Below are 20,488 nucleotides of genomic sequence, written 5' to 3'. Positions count from 1 at the left end.
GGATATCAGAAATGATACAAATGCCTTTTCATATGCTCTATAACTGTTGTGATATATACTTATCCAAAATATTCTCCCTATACGACCATTGTTGAAATGGAAACTGTCAGGTTGTGAGTGGCATGTTGATCACCTTGATGAACGAATGTCCATTCAAATTCTTATTTTCAAATTCATTTTTGATTCTTCGACCATTTGATTGGTCTATTCAAATATTAAGCTGTCCTGATTGCACTTATAAAGGACTGGCATAAAGCTTTTAAGTTTCCTGTCTGTCCCAAACTACTACCCCTGCATTTAGGCGTATGAAAACTACACAGTACATACAGAGGCTGACAGTTATAATGGCCACAATTTTATTCCTTTGATCAGCTGAACATTCTTGAAATTTTTATATATGACAATATCATTACGACATTATTGTTTGATTTATCTCAGTAAATGAGTAGAAATGTAGAGTCACTGGAACTTTAGAATGTTAAAAGTTAAAACTTTAGAAGTTAAAACGTAAGAATGAAAAAAACAATAAACGATGCAACTTCCACTGTGACAACATTATATGGTTCTTGGATGCATACACTGAATACACCTCCTAATAAGTCCAATCGGCGTTTCAGGGGTGTCACGAATTCACGCAGATATCGGCAAGACTGGAGGGGGCTCTCGCAAACTAACGTAGATAAAAGAAATTGTTTTACGGAAGTTGCTAGATTGAGCACACATCTCTCTCTCGACTCGACGGCGCCGTTGGCACCTAACGTAAAATCACGTTTGTTTTTGGTGCGGTATTTGGCGAGAGCCCCCACCTGTCTCGCCAAAATCTGCGTGAAATCGCGAGACCTCTGAAAACGCCGATTGGGCCAAATGCGATCGTATTCCGAATGCATGACACGGCTGCTTCTGGACTGAGCTATACAAATGCTTGTTAATTCAACATCAGTCAACAGCAAACAACTAGTTTCAGAACAAAATATCACTCTGACGCATGATGGATCGACAAAATGGTCTAGGCGTACAAAGGCATTTCAACACATATCGGAAGAGTTCGAAACAAAGTGTATATAGATACGTTAATTATCCGTTAGTGTTTTTTATCTGCCCAGTTGATATCTCGCCTGTAACCAAAGTTCATGCCTTGTTGGCTGGCGACTTTGTTGGTGCCCATTTGTAAACCAATCACGCCGTGTCCAGCCTTCAGCTGCTCTTCCGAAAAGTCACGTGGGTTGGCTAGAGCCTCTCTCACGCCCAAGGCAGGTCCGTCAAATCCTTGTATCTGAGCCTGAAACAACAATGGAATTGTAACATAGCTTATGTCGGCTGGGACTTTAAATGGAAAGAAAACAATAATAGCACGTATGCCTGAATCAAAAATATACGAGCAATAAAGACTTATATGTTTGCAGTCCCAAACAAACAAATATCACAAGCGAAACAATCGCTATCAATTTCTTGGAAAGTTGTTCACTTACATGAAGGATTGCGTCAATGAATTCTCGGTGATGGGCCTAAAGTCCCTAATGGTTCTTAATGTTTTTTTAATTTATTAAGTTTAATCCAAAGCTACCTGTTAGACTGTGAACACCGAAAGAAATTTGACCAAGAAATATGAATCGAAAAAGAAAACCCGGTGACTCACCCTACGTCCTAACGCGTGTATGGTGTTTACAACCTGAACCATGTTCTGGCCCTCGTATAAGTCCACCGTTTGGAACATGTCGTTTTTGGACACGCCATATGCCAACATGGCGTCCAAGAATAGAGATATATTTTCCATTTGCTTGAATGGCATCGTTGAGGTATTGATTTTCTTGACACTTCCAGGTTGTAATACGTTCATTAGCCTGAAAGAAATAAATCAAGTGAAAAAAATATAAGTATACAGAGATTCGGTATTTTGTCCACAGCTACACATGACTTTATCCTATATGAATTATACCCTATCACACGGTTTATTCTACCCATCGCGGAGCTTGTCAAATGACGATTTTATAAGGTGCCGTAAACCGCGCAATGGCGACTTAGGTACAAGTTGAATTGACCATTAATCTCTCACAAAACGTCATCGCAAAGGCAAGAATGAACAACGGATTATGGAAAATTTGGACTCAAGGTGATTTAGGTGCGAAAAGATCCCTCATACGATCGTTCCAAGACACATGAACCACCAACATGATTTCCTACCGAAATATTTTGATTTCTCGGATTCGAACTAAACAGAACGATAATTTGTCCGTTAATTTTAGCTATTCACAGTGAGTGAGCGCATTGATGCGCTCCAGTGTCGAATGAGTTATTGTGTGTTTATTTCCGGGTACCCGAAGTTAAACACCGGAATTGAAAAGTAACTAACAAGCTTTTTCACAAATGACCGACAAATGTACATGTATGCGATATTGGTTCAAGGCAATAGATCTCCAGAAACAGTTATTAAAGAACTGTCCACCGCTAATTTCCACCACGGCCTGAAAACTGAGGAGGCAGTAAATGGAATGTGTAAGACATCTGGTTCGAGTCGTGAGACTGAATCAAAACCACTATATCATATTTAACAATAATACATGCATTTAAGTTCCATACCGTATGAATACTGCTCTCACGACACGAACCCCCAAGTGTGCGAGTTCAAATTCCCCCCAATGTGACAAATCTAACCATTCTGTGAAAGTGAGTGAGTGAGTGCTTGGGGTTTAATGTCGTACTCAACAATTTTTCAGTCATATGACGACGAAGGAATCATTAGGGTGCATGTACGTGTAATGTGCTCCTTGTTGCAGGACGGATTTCCACCGCTCTTTTATTTAGTGCTGCTTCACTGAGACGACTTACCGAAGGCAAGCAAGCCGCCCCCGCCCGAACCATTATACTGATACGGGTCAACCAGTCGTTGCACTATCCCCTTCATGCTGAACGCCATGCAAGGAAGTTACAACTTCCTCTTTTAAAGTCTTAGGTGTGACTCGATCAAGGATTGATGTGGGTCTACCTGTCCCGAAGCGGACGCTCTACCAACTGTGCTATCGGGCCGGTCATTCTGTGAAAGCCGACCTATACATCATATTAGCAAAAATGTTCAGCTTTTTAACTCGTTCGAATGTTGCTAAAATTACACACATATTCCTCGTTTTATAACAAATGGGATATCATTTAACACTTACGTGCACAATATTTCGCCACTTTTCAAAGCCTTCTGGAACCTTTCGCACCGATAGGCAAATCTCTGTCAGCACCCTGCAGGAAGTCAAAAGTACAATTAATATTGTTACTATCAAGTTTTAAGAAGATATTCTGTCTGTGAGTCATCACAATATCATCTGATAGATTGAACAGAATTGTCACACATATTTTTCACACTTTTCATAACCAAATCTGACAACAGTTCATGATATTCCATGGCCAAATCTCTAGATAGTTCATGACATTTGATGGCAAATCTGATGATAATTCATGATTTTAATGAGCAAATCTGAATATTAGTCATGGCTTTTCATGGCCAAATCTGACAATAGTTCATGACATTTCATGGCTAAACCTAATGATAATTCATGATTTTCCATAGCCAAATCTGACAATAATTCATGACATTTCATGGCCAAATCTGATGATGTTTCAGGACTTTTCATGTCACACATCCTCAGTTTTTATGACCAAAACTGACAATAATTCTTACCATACGAAAACATGATGGTATAGATCAGATGTTTCACCATCAGACAGGGATATTAATACAGAAACAAATACCCACTAATGACCGTTCATGGGATGAATTTTCATAATACTAATATTAATACATACTTGTACATATGTAGGTGCTCAAAGAAAACAAAATATGTAACTTTTTCATGATCTCCAAAATATTTCAGCTCTTGCACATCCTCCAAAAATATGACTGTGACTTAAATAGGTTTAAAGATGACACCAAAAATTGCCTTAGGAATGTCATAAATATGTCACTATGTTATAATCTTCATTTAGTTGATTTAAAATTCACTTATACTTTAAAAATATAACATACAGGTTCCAAGTCCATGCCAGTGACCTCCTCTATCCAGATCCGAGCCTGTTGTTCCAGGGCCTCGCTGTACTGGCGGTTGATCTGCGCAATACAAGGGAGATAACTCTAAAGCTCGTACACCGCCTTCAGAATTACATCGCTGGGAGTATCAGCAATCTTGGTGCTAATTACAACGTGTGCATATATATATATATATATATATATATATATATATATATATATATATATATATATATATATATATATATATATATATATATTGAATCAAGAAAGGAAGAACGGCATTATAGGACGATGAAGGTAAATTTTATTATGACTTTTGAATGTCAGCTTGAGGTGCTAGTCATTATCAACAAATGCTGGTCATTATCAGGACTATATTATTAGGTTCTGGGGCAAACATAATGACGCTGATGGCATACTGATTATAGAGAACTTAATGATTTGGAAGCTTGTTAGAATAAGATCGTTGAACTCACCTTTCTCCTCACCTCCCCTGTCATACCATAAGCCATCGGCCTATTCGCCATCTTGACACTTCTGTAAAATAAAAGAATTCAAATGCATTAGTTCAGAGTACACAACAAAATACACATTGGCCATATCTGTGTGGGAGAAGTGATGTAGGCCTAAAGGTTGTTATGAGTTCTAAGTTTGAGACAGTCCTGCAGTTTTCACAGGTAAATTATACACAACTTCCTGTGTATTAACGTCCCAGGAAGCTTAAAATCGCCCACACCTTTAGATTTGAACTGCTGACCAGAGTTGTTATTTCAATCTATTTATTTATTTATTTGGTTGATGTTTTACGCCGTACTCAAGAATATTTCACTTATACGACGGCGACCAGCATTATGGTGGGTGGAAACCGGGCACAGCCCGGGGGAAACCCACGACCATCCGCAGGTTGCTGGCAGACCTTCCCACAAGTGGCCGGAGAGGAAGCCAGCATGACCTGGACTTGAACTCACAGCGACCGCATTGGTGAGAGGCTCCTGGGTCATTACGCTGCGCTAGCGCGCTAACCGACTGAGCCACGGAGGCCCCCGTTATTTCAATCTACGTATTGTAAGCATGACTATAGCCATGAATGGATGTGTTCACAGCTACAGTAGTCAGGAACCTTTCATTTTCATTTTGATCAGCAGCCAATTAAAAGTGTTACTCTGTATTCTCTGCATGACATTTACTCGCTACAGTTCAGTCCACATTCACGACTATCAATGGGGCGTGTTTTTTTTTTCCTAGCCTGAAATATTTTTGTACTAAATCATTTCGCTGAGCTAAACCATTATTATGACAATTAAGTTTTTGTCATGTGCATGTTCCCGATTTACCGAAATTTAATAGCGGTCTTTTATGTTGTAGCCTGTTAGCTGAAGAACAGACTGGTCAAAATTGACTGACCAGGGGCATTCACGTCTAAATCAGGCTATTGTACCTGTACTTAGCGTACTAACACAACATAGGCATGCAGGCCTCTCTGCGGTTTTTCATGAAAAAAACTGTTGAGTTTTCATGAACAGGTACAAGTAACAGGTATTTGCATTCTGTAGTGAGGGAATAACGACACGGATCAGTGATCAAAGGCCAGCATATATCAGTACTAAGTAAATACATGTACAATCAAACAGGTAATCATTGGTGTCTGGTGTACAATAGAGACTGAATCTACGAATGTGGGCTGGCTGTATTTAGTGACACAGACGTTTCGACAAATGGCTGAATAAAAAACTTGAACCCCACCCTAGAAGATACATATAGAACCAGTGCCAGAGGCCTTTTTTGTACAATACATTAGGATTCTCCTGCATGATGTCAGATATCTGCAAATTTGCAATGGGGCCATATTTTAGTTTATACCTAACATATCAAACCATTGAAAGCTTGGTAAAATGCTCGTTAAATAGGGAATACAGACGACATAAGTAAAACGATCAGACATCATGAATGACATCAATATATGCTATGATAAGGAAATGGTATAGAACGTTCAAATCCATTTCTATTTCTTTTATACATGCATGTATAAATCATGATATACATATCTCATGCGTCCATCTAGGGCACAGCACTTGAGTTTTATTGAAAATATCCAGTTTATACCATTGATCAGCGAAATGATTATGTAACTACATCAATACTGAGCGTTAAATGATTGATTTGACACTGCCATTGTCAGAAATTCCCTAAAATGTGCGTATACGGTTAATTAGGGGGATACGAGATGCTTTTTTTTTTCTGTCTTATCCTGTGTCGTTAACTGGAAATTACAAACGGTCTGCAGGTTCTAGCCCAAGATAATAAGACAGAATAATTTCATTAGTGTATACAAGTAGCTTTGATATGTTTTATACATTCTATGTTTTATACATTCTGTGTTTTATACATTCTATGTTTTATACATTCTATGTTTTCCGAGGTTTATATTGATGGGTTGGTTGTTGTGATGTGTAAAAAAAGGGACAATGATTGTAGAGTACAGATCTTAACATTTTCTGACAGATGTAACATATGCGTAAATTTCACAACTTCAGGATTTTAACTGTGTTTTTTTTCATACAGGCAGGCACATTTATACAACGTACATGTTCGCAAATGATTAAAAAAAGACAAGAAAAAAATCTAGCAAGGATGACCTGTTAAACTTAATTTCATGATCACAACATAAGCGTGCATAACATATCATTCAAAAACTTGACCCGTAACCTAACTTTCATGGCAATTTAATGGCGATATTTGGCAATCATATACATGAAAGGCACTGTATGTATACACATTCTGCAAATTTCAAATTTCAACCATCGTCTATTTTATGTACTTCTCTTTGTGGGGCAAAAGTTAACTAGACTGAAATGTCAAACATTTTTTGTCAAAGCGCTGTACATAATGTACTGTACAGTGCAATGGTGAATACGACACTATGGTGCTATGCTGTTGTCAAGTCTCTTTGATAAAGAATGATAGAGTAAAATAGACAGGCACAGATTTGTTATTTGAAATATGTCGTTGTTTGACAAAAATATCGTCTGCATGCACGGCTCTCTAACTCTATAATTCTCAAGGTTACGTGTCTGAAATAGCTGACTGCCTCCATTGTCAACCCACTATTGTGTTGGTGTCCATTCATGGCCTGTAAAGCTTATGTATATGTATATGTAACATTAATTTATGAACATTCCATTCTTTTTGTTTCTGATCAAAAATTACAAATGCAGCACTTTTGTAGTACATTTATTCGAAGTGGAAGAATTTTTTTTAATAAATGTGTGTTAGGTGCAGAATAGGTGTGCTAAGATACAGGTGTATAACATTAGTGTTAAATTACAGGTGTGAAAATGTGAACAGGTCAAGTGAAAAGGAAACAGAAAACACGTCATGAACGAAAGCTATATAAAATGCAAAATTCCCCCGGGCTCTGTCCGGTTTTTACTCCTAAAATAATGTAGGCCTATATAAGTGAAATATTCTTGAGTACGGTGTAAAACACCGATAAATAGATAAATAAATATAATGTGTAAAAACCAACAGGAAACAGCTCAGCAGATATTACATCATATTCCGCGGTACATAGACATCAGCCCCAGTACATACCCAGACCCCAGGTCATGACTGAAATTCAGATAACAGAAAGTGGATAAATGAGGACCAAGGGCAATTCTTAAAACAAAGTTTTAGCTTTTCAACAGCATAAAACTACAGTGTTCTATTCCTTGCACAACGAGTACAGGATAGCACAAGAAAAGAGGTGTATAATGTACACGTAGCCCCTCTTTTCAACTTTAATCACGCATTTATACAATGACATCTTTTTAACAAAAAGTCCTATGAATCATCCGCTATATTGGCTGGTTTCGAAGAAACACGTAAAGTTTCTTTCACACCAAGGTCATTTATAAAGGGGGCTTGGCTTGGTGAAATGTCCGCATTCCAGAAGTGTGCTTTGTCTCTTTCGTATTATTCTCAATCCCTGCAGCGTTACCTTATGTATTTCTCATATCTCTTGTTCCCCTTTCTGGGCGAAGCTCGCATAAATCTGTTTGCGCACATGCGGTTTGAAAAGCGAACTGTAACACTTAAAGCACGTGTTCTCTCTTTAGGTGTAGCTTATAAGCAGAAAGAAAAGAATAATTGTGACAAATGGGTTAAAATAATATATGTTCATCGTGTACATCTGGTATGTCATCAGTTATCAATTTCCTCCTCCACTGATTTAACGAGCAGGGTGACATATAATGCTTAAAATACATATTAAGCATGTAACATACATATTATGCATACTGCACACCAGCACTGCATACAACATACAGGCTGTACGGCCTGTTCCTTATCAAGGTATTGCACATATAATTATACATGCATGTATAGGTAGCCAAGACAATCAGCATTATGCAACCCTCAGTCTAGGAAATCCACTTTAGCACCTGGAAAACAATACAAGGAGAGAACACAATACCAGTACAAACACATGTTGTCCAGGAAGTGACCGACATACACGTCAAGCAGTGTGGAGGTGTTGTCAACTATATACAAGGTCAGAACGCGACGCGTGCTCCTGAATTCGCTGGATAAGTTTCACATTCCATTCTGTCGCCACAATATTCGCTGAAATGTTGCCGATGTGGCGTTACTCCATAATCATTCATACATGCACGTTCCACTCTGCCGCCACGATATTCGCTGAAATGTTGCCGATGTGGCCTTATGCCATAATCATTCACACATTCACATTGCATTCTGTCGCCTCGATATGGCTGAAATGTTACCGATGTGGCGTTACGCCATAATCCTTCATACATTCACATTGCATTCTGTCGCCTCGATATTCGCTGAAATATTGCCGATGTGGCCCTACGCCATAATCATTCATACATTCACATTCCATTCTGTCGCCACGATATTCGCTGAAATGTTGCCGATGTGGCCTTACGCCATAATCATTCACACATTGCATTCTGTGGCCACGATATATGGCTGAAATATAACTGCGGATGTGCGTTAAGTAATCATTCATTAATTTTCATTCCATCCTGCATTGCAGCTAGAACAATGAATGGGCGTTGAAATGTCCAAAATATATTAAAGCCAACTGCATTCACGCCATTATTATAACTGATAGCATATGGGTTTTTAAACACTACATTTGAACTTCCGTCTTGTATAGCGAATAAGAAAACCACTTGTCAGGTATATTGTACCTAATCAAGATATTTAGGTCAAGACTGACTTTAACATGAACTCCCATATTCACCATAGAAAGGTTTTATCTCTGTTACAACTATTGAGTCTCTCTGGTATATTATAATCACTATATTAAAGGAAATTTAGTCTTCCGTCTCTTATTTTACAACTGATGAGACTTTCATATACGTATAAACACGACATTACGGTCAAGGTAGATCAATGACAGTTTAACCTGCATTGTAAACACCACATCAAGGTCATTACAGACGTCTTGCTGTATGGTACAACCACAACAACCGAGACTTTCAGATATATACATTACACTCACGACATCAGGGTCAAGCTACACCTCTATTTACATGTTACAATGACACTTTCACATACATTACAACCACCACATAAAGGTCACTTGCTGTATGTTGCAACTACAGTATTGAAGAGTATCAGATGCATTATAATCACGACAAAGGTCAGTTTAAACCTTTATCGATACCTCTCAATTAATGAAACATAAAAAAATGTTGTCAATTCTGTCTTGATTTCCCTCAATTATAACATAAAGCTTCCGTATTTTCTAATGTACATAATTATCAAAATAATTAGATTAAAGCGAAAATTTGGTTAAAACGCTGCGATAATATAAAAGGACAGAGTGTCATATGGATACGTGTTCAGCGGTTTTTCATCTAGTAACCTGAATCCGGTAAACTCATGTCTATACATTATATTATGGATGTGACAAAAACAGGAATTTGCACTTACTACACAAAACAAGGTCAAGATTGCTCTCCACAGTACTGCAATCCTGGCTCCTTATCTGTAGTGGAGACTGTATTTATGTCAAGTCTCATGTCGCCGTGGTATGCTATACATATTGGCCTACACCGGTAACGAAAATCTCAGCTTTGCATGTACAGGCTGCTCATGTAAGATTGTATGTGGCGCTGTATAATATGACACATGTTAACAGTGAACATAAACAATGTAACAAAGTTAGTGTCATTCAAAGTCCTGTCGCAAAAGTACCCAGAGGTATTTTCATTTCATTTTTTTTTTTTTTTTTTTTTAGAATTTTGGATGCACATTGAAAAGCATTTGATTATATCCAATTAAGTGGTGTGATTTCTGATTACATTAACTAAAAATGTAAAAAAATAACTTAAATACTTATAAACAAAGCTCTGTCGCCTCCATTTTAAGGCACACATTCCTTTTTACTTTATGCCCACTTTAATGCTTTAAAGGGGCTTCAATCGCTGACTCGTTGGAATAACGCATCGCTCTCACAGCAACCGGTTGGACCTTGACCTTGAAGAAGAAGTGCGCTAACCAATATGGAATGCAGTTGTAAGCTTGCCGATTTTTTGGCGAAATGAATTGATTTTTTTCAAGCTCTTACAGATTTCCGTCAAACCCGTAAACCTAACCGGAGTGGTGTAAGTGAAATATTCTTAATAAGTGCGACGTTAAAACACGTAAAAAATAAAACAAAACGAATAATTCCTGAGAGGTTAAACACATATACATAGACTTCTTCTCTACATGTACACCATCTGGGTGCTCTATATCGCGATGATTCCGATCTGCTTATTTTGTGGAAATTACGGCGTCCTACTGAATAACGTTGACGACAGTCATGGCGACATTTCACACGCACATCAGTGAAATTGGCGATGCAATACATTTTAAACATCATATGCCCATGAGTTGTCAAACAGTTGAAAATACTCTTGAATTAAATGCCACTGTTCTTTTGTTCACACCAATACTGTGACGTCCATTCAGGCCGTTTTCAGTTTCCACCTATCCACGAGACTTTACACACAGTAATCGTATAAGCCTGCAATATTACGTCGTTGGGTTTTACTCTGGCCCTGTCAGTGGGTGTGACATACAAAGCCCGCATGTGTTCCTCATTGTCGCATTTTTGAGCCGCACAATTGCTCTAAGCAAGTAAGGTATGTAGGTTAAAGAACTTACACATTTTGTGACACAATGAGTTAAGAATTTTTTTTCCACTATTTTGGGACATTCAGGTTAAAACCCACCACGTGTGTAACTGGATACAAAAGTCCTTGCACTGCCGGCGTATAACGATTCGCAGTATGTGAATATACATGTACAACGCTGCATGTATAGCCTCCGCAGTTTATGGGAGAGCAGAAAGTCCGCATTTCTTTGTAATTACTCCAGTGTATCCATGTCTCGAAAAAAAAAACAACTTTTGTGGCCAAATAATTGGATGATTATGCATCTGAAAAACACTGTGATCTAATGGAACAAAGCTTTTCGATGGTTTATGATCATATAGTTGACAGTGAAATATAACTACATTGCTCATGTCACGACATATGAACCACAGATGAACCACAGATGAACCACGACAGATGAATCATGTTGTCATGATATAATTGACAAGGCAACGGAAAGTTATCCTCACCACAGAAGCACTGAAGTACAGATTTTCCGAGGCTAAAAAGGTTTTGAAGTGTCAGTTGATGCATCTGTATGAATAATTACATCTATAAGTGTGTGACCGTTCTGGTCTACCATACTTAGTGCACACTCAACCCCGTATACAATTACTGAGTTTCAGGGCTATCTGATAGTGCTCTTCCAACCGTAAAATAAAAATCTGTCTGACTATTTTCCCACTGTATAAAAATACTGTAATTATGTATGCACGTCGTAGGCTTTCTTCGTTGCAAGTATAAATGGTTTGTTACATACAGTGGGTGTGTTTGTTAAAAATACTGCAGACTTCTTCACACAGTCATGCCTTTGATAAATTTAGAATGACTCTCAGGCAAATATGTTTTGTCATATCGAAGATTTCGTAATCACAGCGAAGATAGGTTACATTACATTCGAATGTAATTACACACGATTATAAACAATGAGCAAAAGTATTGTAGTTAACTCTGCTCAAACATCTATCTGCATGATAGTGGAGTTGTTAATTCGCAGTTATAAAGATGAACATAAAGGGTTCCACAATTACGCTGTCGCTATGGGAACGTACACTACATGACACTAATAATAATGATAATAACTCACATAAAACACCTTTTTCATGATAATGCAACAGCCCATTATCGCAACTGCCGTGCCCGACAAAATATAAATATTTCTGTTCCCACGCCATAAACGACATGGTCATAGGCTCTTTACTTTGTCTGATACAAACCTCATACTTGCTATACTCTCGTAGGGCTAACGTATAACTACAACAAGATAACTCAACTAAAGCGCAACTGAGAATGTATTCGACAAGGAAATTATTCACTAATTATACGAGTTTTAAATTTAAATTGTACATGTCATGCCTAGAATATCGATGCGAGCATACCCTGTGAGCATCACTGAAAAATGATTACTGCCTTTCTGTTACACGCTACCATCTTTACTTACTGTTGTGATGCATTCTCTTACGTGTACATATCGTTACGTTTCTGATTCGTTGGCGCTGGATCATGCGCTTTATTGACTTGGAATGCTCCTTCATGGTCTTTGACTGGTATACACATGTCGGACCTGACGCTTACACTCACTCAATCATTCGTCATTTTTTGATATTTTTTGGGTTCTGTAATGCCCGCATTTCACAGGGATTTTTCATGACACAAGTTAACACAATAGTCCATTTGTTCACAATACGTATCCTTATAATAAAGCGCATAACTTGAACAAACCAGTGTATAGAAACATTGATTGAGTATTGTTACATGGAATATTACCCAGTAACAAGAATGTGTATTTGCATATATAGATATATACTTTTGTTTAATACCGTACTTAACAATGTTTCAACCATATGACAGGGAGGAGCCATTAGCTGTATGCACATATATTGTTTCTTCTTGTAGCCGGGCGAGTTCATGCCCCCAAAGAGCTGCCGCCACTGAAGTATCATGCCGAAGACACCAGACAAGACATTCCACCCAGCCACATTATGCTGATACCGGGGCAACCAGTCATGTCCCCTTGCTCTCTGATACATACAGGCCTACTTTGTAGGTCGCACAGTACAATGGCTCATAGACGCTAAATCGTCGTTTCACACTTTAAATCTGTATTGTTAGAGAAAACTAATTACAATTGTTAGAGAAAACTAATTACAAGTTCATTTTCACTGTAGGGCCTCCTCCTCGTGTATACATGTACATGTATGAATGGCTTGCATTCATAAATGCAGAAGCATAGAATTATTCCATTATTCCAGTCCTTGGATGCATGGTAAAGTTGTTTATTACATTTGATTGGTGTTTTACGACGTACTCAAGAATATTTCACTTATACGACGGTGGCCAGAATTATGGTAGAGCCCGAAGGAAACACACGACCACCCGCAAGTTGCTGCATGGCAGATCTTCCCACGTACGACCAGTGAGGAAGCCAGCATGAGCTGGACTTGAACTCACAGTGACCGCATGGCATGGTGAGAGGCATGGTAAGAGACACGCTAATCACTTTGGCCACGGAGGCCCCTAGCATGATATACAGTACACACCATGTCCAGAACAATGATCGTGTACATGGCTGACTGTACAATATGCCGCCTCAGGTCCGGTCAGGCCAAGGTGACAAATTATACACTCCGTGTTCTCGCATCGACCTGGTGACCTTAGATGGTTATTTAGTGGTGTGTATGAATCATGTACAGCGAATTTGTAACCGGAGGTACTGTGCCAGGCTGATTTCAACGACAATTAGAGCTTGTGCGCGTATAACAACATAAGCATTTGTATTATCTCCCATCCACAGCTATAATTAACACCACAGATAATTGTTTTGCTCAAAGGTGGTCCCCAGGCACAACGCGTATATTTATGCCTGTCGGTATATTTGTGTTGGGCTTGATATTAAAGTCGCGGTGAGGGGATGGTATGGACGTATATATAACAGTTCGGAGAGTACATGCGCGTTTGAATATATATACATGCTGATGCAGAGTAGAAAATAATGATGTGTCCATAAGAGAGTAAATTAGACTAGATGAGGTGTGAGTCATGGGTTAGGTTAGGGCCTGCTGGTCGGGCCATGCCCATGAGAACCCTCACTGGTAAGAGAACCCACTGGTCGGGGCACGCACGAGCAGGCCAGCTGAAAACGGTAATTTGCGCAATTCTCTTGAGTGGTTGTTACACACGTTCCTGGTCTACATTTAAATATAGATGCACAACGCTGCACAAAACAGTCAGGAAATTTAGGTCATGCAGTCTGGTGGTTGCCACAGTTTATTCTAACCCATGAGTGATGGTGGTGCATGCCCACTGAAAACGCGAAAGTCTTTGACGGAGTTCTGATAGTATCTGATAAGCTGATTTTCTCTTACAATGGTGCGAAATATGGCTTGTGAAGGAAGTCAGTTCATATCAACAGACGAAGACCAGTGAAAAAACTTTGACTCTCAATCACAAAAAATGACTGTCAGGAATGGATGGTGCTGGAGACCAATTCTCCGCAACAAAAACTTTGACTCGCTCTCAGATACACTAGGCAAAGTAGGATGGTTAAGGACACCAGTTCACCTCAACAGTCATAGGCGGAGACCGATGAAAAGATTTTGACTGACTCTCCATTATAATGATGACTGTGGAGAATGGATGATGTATGACGGCAATGCACCTCAACAAAGTCACAGACGGAAACCATCGCAAAGTTTCCTTTTCAAGCGATTGTCTCGTATAACGATCACTGTCCGGAACGGGAGAGAAAAGAGATTACTATACCTTGACGAAATATTTCATGGTGTGTGTCACCGACGAAAGGTGAAGACCATTGCTCCTCAAGGGAGTTTTTGATGAAGACCATCAACGACTGTTATGAATGGATCGTGTATTTCACTGCGAATGCATCTCAGCCAAATCATAGACGGAGACTGATTCTAACGGACTGCATTTGCCGTGCATTACTGAAGGACACAATTGTATCACTGCACCTTTACAAAGGTTTCAACGGATCGAGATCATCGAACAGTCTCTGATTAGCTGTCTTCAGTGAAGAAGATGGCAAAGACTGGACGGAGAAGCGGGCCAGTACACCTGCCCTAGACAGGTCCATCTTTACGTACTGTGACGAGAGTTGTGGCTGGACAGTAAGGAGGCCATCGCACTTGATGGATTGTCTCCAGTTTTTAATTAATATTAATAACGACGATTGGGGTTGGGCGGTGGAAGAGAAAGTCCCTGCTCTCCTACTTCCCTCTGTATTGTATATGCAGCAAGTAGACAAAATTCTCATAGAAACTTTTTAAGTAAAGGTGGCCAATCATGCTTACTTAAAGACGTTGTACACGCCATACAGGTAACTGGTTTGATCGCGCCATCAATGCGCGTGGGATACGGACAAATGGGCCAAAAACTTAACAAGTATAACGGCTGGAAAAAGCACCAGTTTCTTATCTACTACACTGAAGAATCACCAGTTTCGTATCTACTACATTGAAGAAGCATCACTTTCGCATCATTATACTACGCTAAAAAAGCACCAGTTTCGTGTCTACTACCCTGAAGAAGCATCACTTTTGCATAATTATACAACGCTGAAGAAGCACCAGTTTCGTATATACTACGCTGAGGAATTACCAATTTCGTATATACTACGCTGAGGGAGCACCAGTTTCGTATATACTTCGCTAAAGAAGCACCAGTCTCGTAGATAATACACCGAGGAAGGAACAGTTTCGAATCTACTACACTGAATCTACTACACCAGTTTCGTATGTCTACTACGTTGTGCATCTACTCCTCAGAACTGCTATGACATAACGCGCCACATACACCGTAGCCATGGCATCTTGGCGTATCTTGTTCACACCAAGCCATTACAATACATATATACAGAGACTCGCAAACCACGCACCACAAACATGTTCAATTACATTCTCCAGTTACCTTCTCAAATCTCCAAAACTCTGATCTAACTATGGGAGGTGACGGTCGACTGCAGCTTCACAGAATTCAAATCAAGCAATGTGTGGGATATCATACATGCAGATGCTTGAAGAGCCACCATACAATCTTCCAATACTGTTTATGAAAAACGACCCGAAGTCAACCAGAGGAAGTTTTCTTTTTGCCATCACGTCAACAAGCAATTGTCATTTGTGGAAAAAGTACACAAAATACAGCTTCCGTTAAGAAAAAATAATAAAGCTGCACACGAGGTCTTGAACCCACACACTTGCCTATCAAACAAAGACATACAATAAGTTTGTTGACACGGTTCGCTGACTTCTCCATACACAAAGTTTACAGAGAAAATACCACCTCGGGTGCTTAATTTTAATAACACTTAAACTACATTAACTATCTCAGAATCATCCTCGTCTATCATTTGGGATGATTTGTCCAATCATCTAATGATATCTCTGGAGAAATTTATAGACATATATATGTTCTGTCGTAAATACAGTCACACTGCATGCACAGTGCAAAATTTATATTTATATGCTGGTCTTTTGAAAATTATATATATTCGTATATATATTCAATGTTTACTTCTCCTACGACAGGGTTTTGGTTAGATGACGGAAGAAACGAGATATAGTCCGAAGGCAACCACCGTGCCTTGTATGAGATACCTAACTTACAGCCGTGCATCTAATGTTATCAGCGACATACATGTCAATTACTGGTTTAGTCCACAACATTCATGATGGCTAGCGGTACTCCGATTGTGACATCCCTTTCGATAGTGGTTTAAAATGACACTATTGATCTGTTCATTATGTGAACATGTCCTTTATGACTAACTAAATTTCACCTTCAAACCTTCAAGCTGGATCTAAACGCGTACATGCTTAATGATGAATTTATGACGACTTCTTCTGAGTCCAACCCGACATATATATGACAACGCTGTGTGTGGAGGCGACAGGCTTCATATTGTTTTGGCTATGTAGGGACTCCAGCGAATCGATCGGGGCATCAGAGTGTGTCACAGAAGAAGCACGTGTGGTGTGGGGACAACGGTCTTTGTCGCTAAGGATGGAATATTTGTGCTATGCAGCGGTTATTGGTAACTGATCAAGATGCATGCTTCAACCTCAGAAGCATGGTCCTCGGCCTGGAAAGGTGACGCATTCTGACGTGTTCTTGTTGGCGAGATCAGCACGTTACGCAGGCTTTACATGCCAGCGATCGGAACAGTCAACACTCTCGCTATATGTTCCATTATGGCTCCGTTTATACGCAATTATACACACCGCCAGGTAGCAATTAGAGCTTTCGGACAATCTGACAAAAAAACACAAAGGTATAGGCTTGACAAGGCCTTATTGAGGGTAACCCATCCATGCCCTGTGCCAGAGGATCCCCGCGGGGAGGGGCCTTTGATGACAAAGCAATGCAAACGACCTCTAATACACCTGTACAGCAGCTCTACCCCGGCCTTCGCTCTATTATACTTTTACCTGGCCTCTGTCACGGTTTATGCAGCACGATGAAAGTGACTCTTGGAGGCTACCTCATCCCAGATCCGAGATTTACTGTTGTCCCTAGTATTTAGGACTGCCACATCTCCAGGAATGAAGGAATATAATTTGACCACACCTGCCCTACACAAATTCACACTAGTGGCTATAGTAATCAACGTTAAGAATATTCTTAAGGTAATTCCATGCAGGAATGAGTAAATATGTTAATACCTATACAGCTTCATTGAAATTGCAAGTAAGCTAGAGAACAGGGCTTTCCGGTGAATAGAGAAATATAGGCTAAATCCGGGAGTTCTAAACATAACATTTTGTTCAGTGCTTAGCGATATACAGGATATTTTCCACATTTTTGCAACACGCTCTAAGCAAGGACGTCTAAGTGCATGCAAACAAAGGGAAAGACATCTCGTAAACAAAGAACCTTTTCACGCTGAGCAGGCTTCATAGTACGACGTGTTCACGTCAGCTGATGTGATGATCTTCTATACAGACGGTCTTTATTTCAGCAGATTTTGACATAGTGTGCTAGAGGGCCGTCATGGACACCTATATGCATATAACACGGATTAAGGGATTAAGCTTCCTATAGCAAACGGCTTACACCATGCAGATCACTGTTTTCGCGGGGCATTACCTTAAACGCATTGCGCTGTTTCAAAATACCACCTGTAAGAAACAATCACTTGATACCTGATCCCACCCGTGACAAAAGATCATTATTACCCAGACTTCGATCGTGTTTGATATCTTATATTAACCAATTACCCCTGGCGAATTCATGCGTTCAAGTTTCTCTTACCTACCTTCAAATTCTCCAGGCAGTTTTTGGGTTTGTGACAATAGTGGTTAATGATGTGATCAAATCGTTGTCAATTCCTTGTCCCCCAGTAAATCCCGAATCCTTAGCAGAAAGCAATCTGAATGTGAGAGTTATGTTGAGGCACCAGTTGGTGGTTATCGAGGACCGGTAGCCCGCCACTGTCACCCGGCTTACACTCGGCAGGAATGGCAGGCTGGGATCAACCAAGGTCACCATAGCCGGCTAAATCACTGTGGCGCACGACGGGTGGGGCACACATCTCCGGGGGAAAGGTCGATAACAGGATACTGTTGATAAGAAGACCCACGTTTACAGCTCTTCAAATTGAATAAGTGTCTACTATAGATCACTGTGGATATTAGTGAATAATCGGTCCAGTAGAAGCTATTTTCTTCTGCTGACAAAGCCCCATCCCCCACATGGGTAACCTCAGGGAAATCACCTTCCATCGTTACAGTGCTATGCGCAAGGAAAGCGGAGTTGCAGGCCTGGTCGATTTGCGGATTAATGTTTGCCGATTATATGGCTGACCCAAATTCTCATTCATATCAAGTCGAACTGATGTTGCCCGAGTTGCCCCCCTTACTAGCGACGTAACATCCTACAGAATATGCTAATATTTCAGAATTAGTTGAACTAATTCCGAGTCAGCAACAGAACAAAAACGTCAACAATTTTGCCAAAGGGAGACGAAAAGGGCCGAATCCCGAGCACGATCATTAACTCATTATTGTGAATCCATGCAACAAGTTTCAATTCAAAGCCCTGAACGGTGTTTCGGGTTGTAACCTATATAGTAGGAAACTAGGCGTAAATAGTTTTCAGTTGCAAAAATTTAACTGCCATTCGAGTGGTACAGTTACAATGCGAAAAAAACAAAAAAAACAAAAAAAAAAAAACAAAACAAAAAACGCATTTGTTGTAATCGCGAAGAATGATATTTATTTCTGAACTGAGCTGAAGCTTTTCGTTAATCCATAATCGAAACAGTATAAGTAGATCTCACTGCTTAAACCAATGACTGTTTTACCTCCATATTATATGGAGGAGTTAATAAGTTACCAGCTTGTACTGTAGTTGCTCAGGGTTCAAATCTGATCCGTTTCACAACCGCATGAATAGAGAGTGACCCGTTGCTGAATGTTTAAAGGCGCTGGGGCCGATCTCACAAAGCCATTTCTGACTTAAGTCAAAATCTGAAATACTTTGTTAAAGCTTATTAATCAGCTTAACAAATTAATATTGTGTCCACCTGATCAATGTTATCTTAAGACTGTGTCCAAATTTCAACTTCAGACCGAAAATGAAGCATTTTGAAGAGGTTTTAAATTTTGACTTTAGTCAGAGATGGCTTTATGAAATTGGCCTCTGGTCTTTCAATTTCTATAGGGCAAATCAAGCGCGGGATCGAACCTATGCAGTTACAAAAATCACCCCTATTGTAGAATATAGCAAAGTGAAAAATTCTTCGAGTATGTAGTTTATTTATTTCTTTTGTTTGTTTGATTTTTACGAGAATACTTCACTTATAGGACGAGGACCAGAATTCTGGTGAGACGAAAAAGGGCAGAGCCCGATGGAGTAAGTCACTGAAACAAACAATAGAATTTTCAGCAAATTAAATACATTTACAACCACTGGACATTAACTGCCTAAAATAGAGCATTGACGTAAAGACAAAATTAAAAGGTGTAAACTCTCATTCGATTTTAGTAGAAAGGTGTCCCTGTCGCATTTTCATTCAAATTTCTAAATCGTAACAGTGGTTCACTTGGTTAGTGCGCCAGCACAACGTAATGACCCTGGGGCCTCTTACCAATGCGGTCGCCGTGAGTTCAAGCCCAGGTCATGCTGGCTTCCTCTCCGGCCGTACGTGGGAAGGTAAGCCAGCAACCGGCGGATGGTCCTTGGTTTTGTCCGGGCTCTGCCCGGTTTCCTCCCAGCATAATGTTGGCCGCTGTCGTATAAGTGAAATATTCTTGAGTACGGCGTAAAACTCCAATCTAGTAAAATACATCTAAATCGTTACAAA

General features: G+C 39.6%; 1 protein-coding gene across 1 annotated transcript; it reads right to left on the bottom strand.

Annotated features, from left to right (window-relative positions):
* Positions 1-6: 6 nt before the first annotated feature.
* On the bottom strand, positions 7-18,636 carry LOC135473076 (myophilin-like). Its single transcript, XM_064752885.1, is given in 7 exon segments — positions 7-1,279; positions 1,637-1,841; positions 3,156-3,195; positions 3,198-3,228; positions 4,013-4,093; positions 4,492-4,552; positions 18,440-18,636. Coding segments are annotated over 6 exon segments (606 nt in total). The 5' UTR covers positions 4,543-4,552; positions 18,440-18,636; the 3' UTR covers positions 7-1,081.
* Between the last annotated feature and the right edge of the window lie 1,852 nt (positions 18,637-20,488).

Source organism: Liolophura sinensis, chromosome 8 (genome assembly GCF_032854445.1).
Source record: "Liolophura sinensis isolate JHLJ2023 chromosome 8, CUHK_Ljap_v2, whole genome shotgun sequence".
Lineage (NCBI taxonomy): Eukaryota > Metazoa > Mollusca > Polyplacophora > Chitonida > Chitonidae > Liolophura > Liolophura sinensis.
Note: the sequence above shows the minus strand (reverse complement) of the source record. Positions and strands in the feature narration are given on the sequence as shown.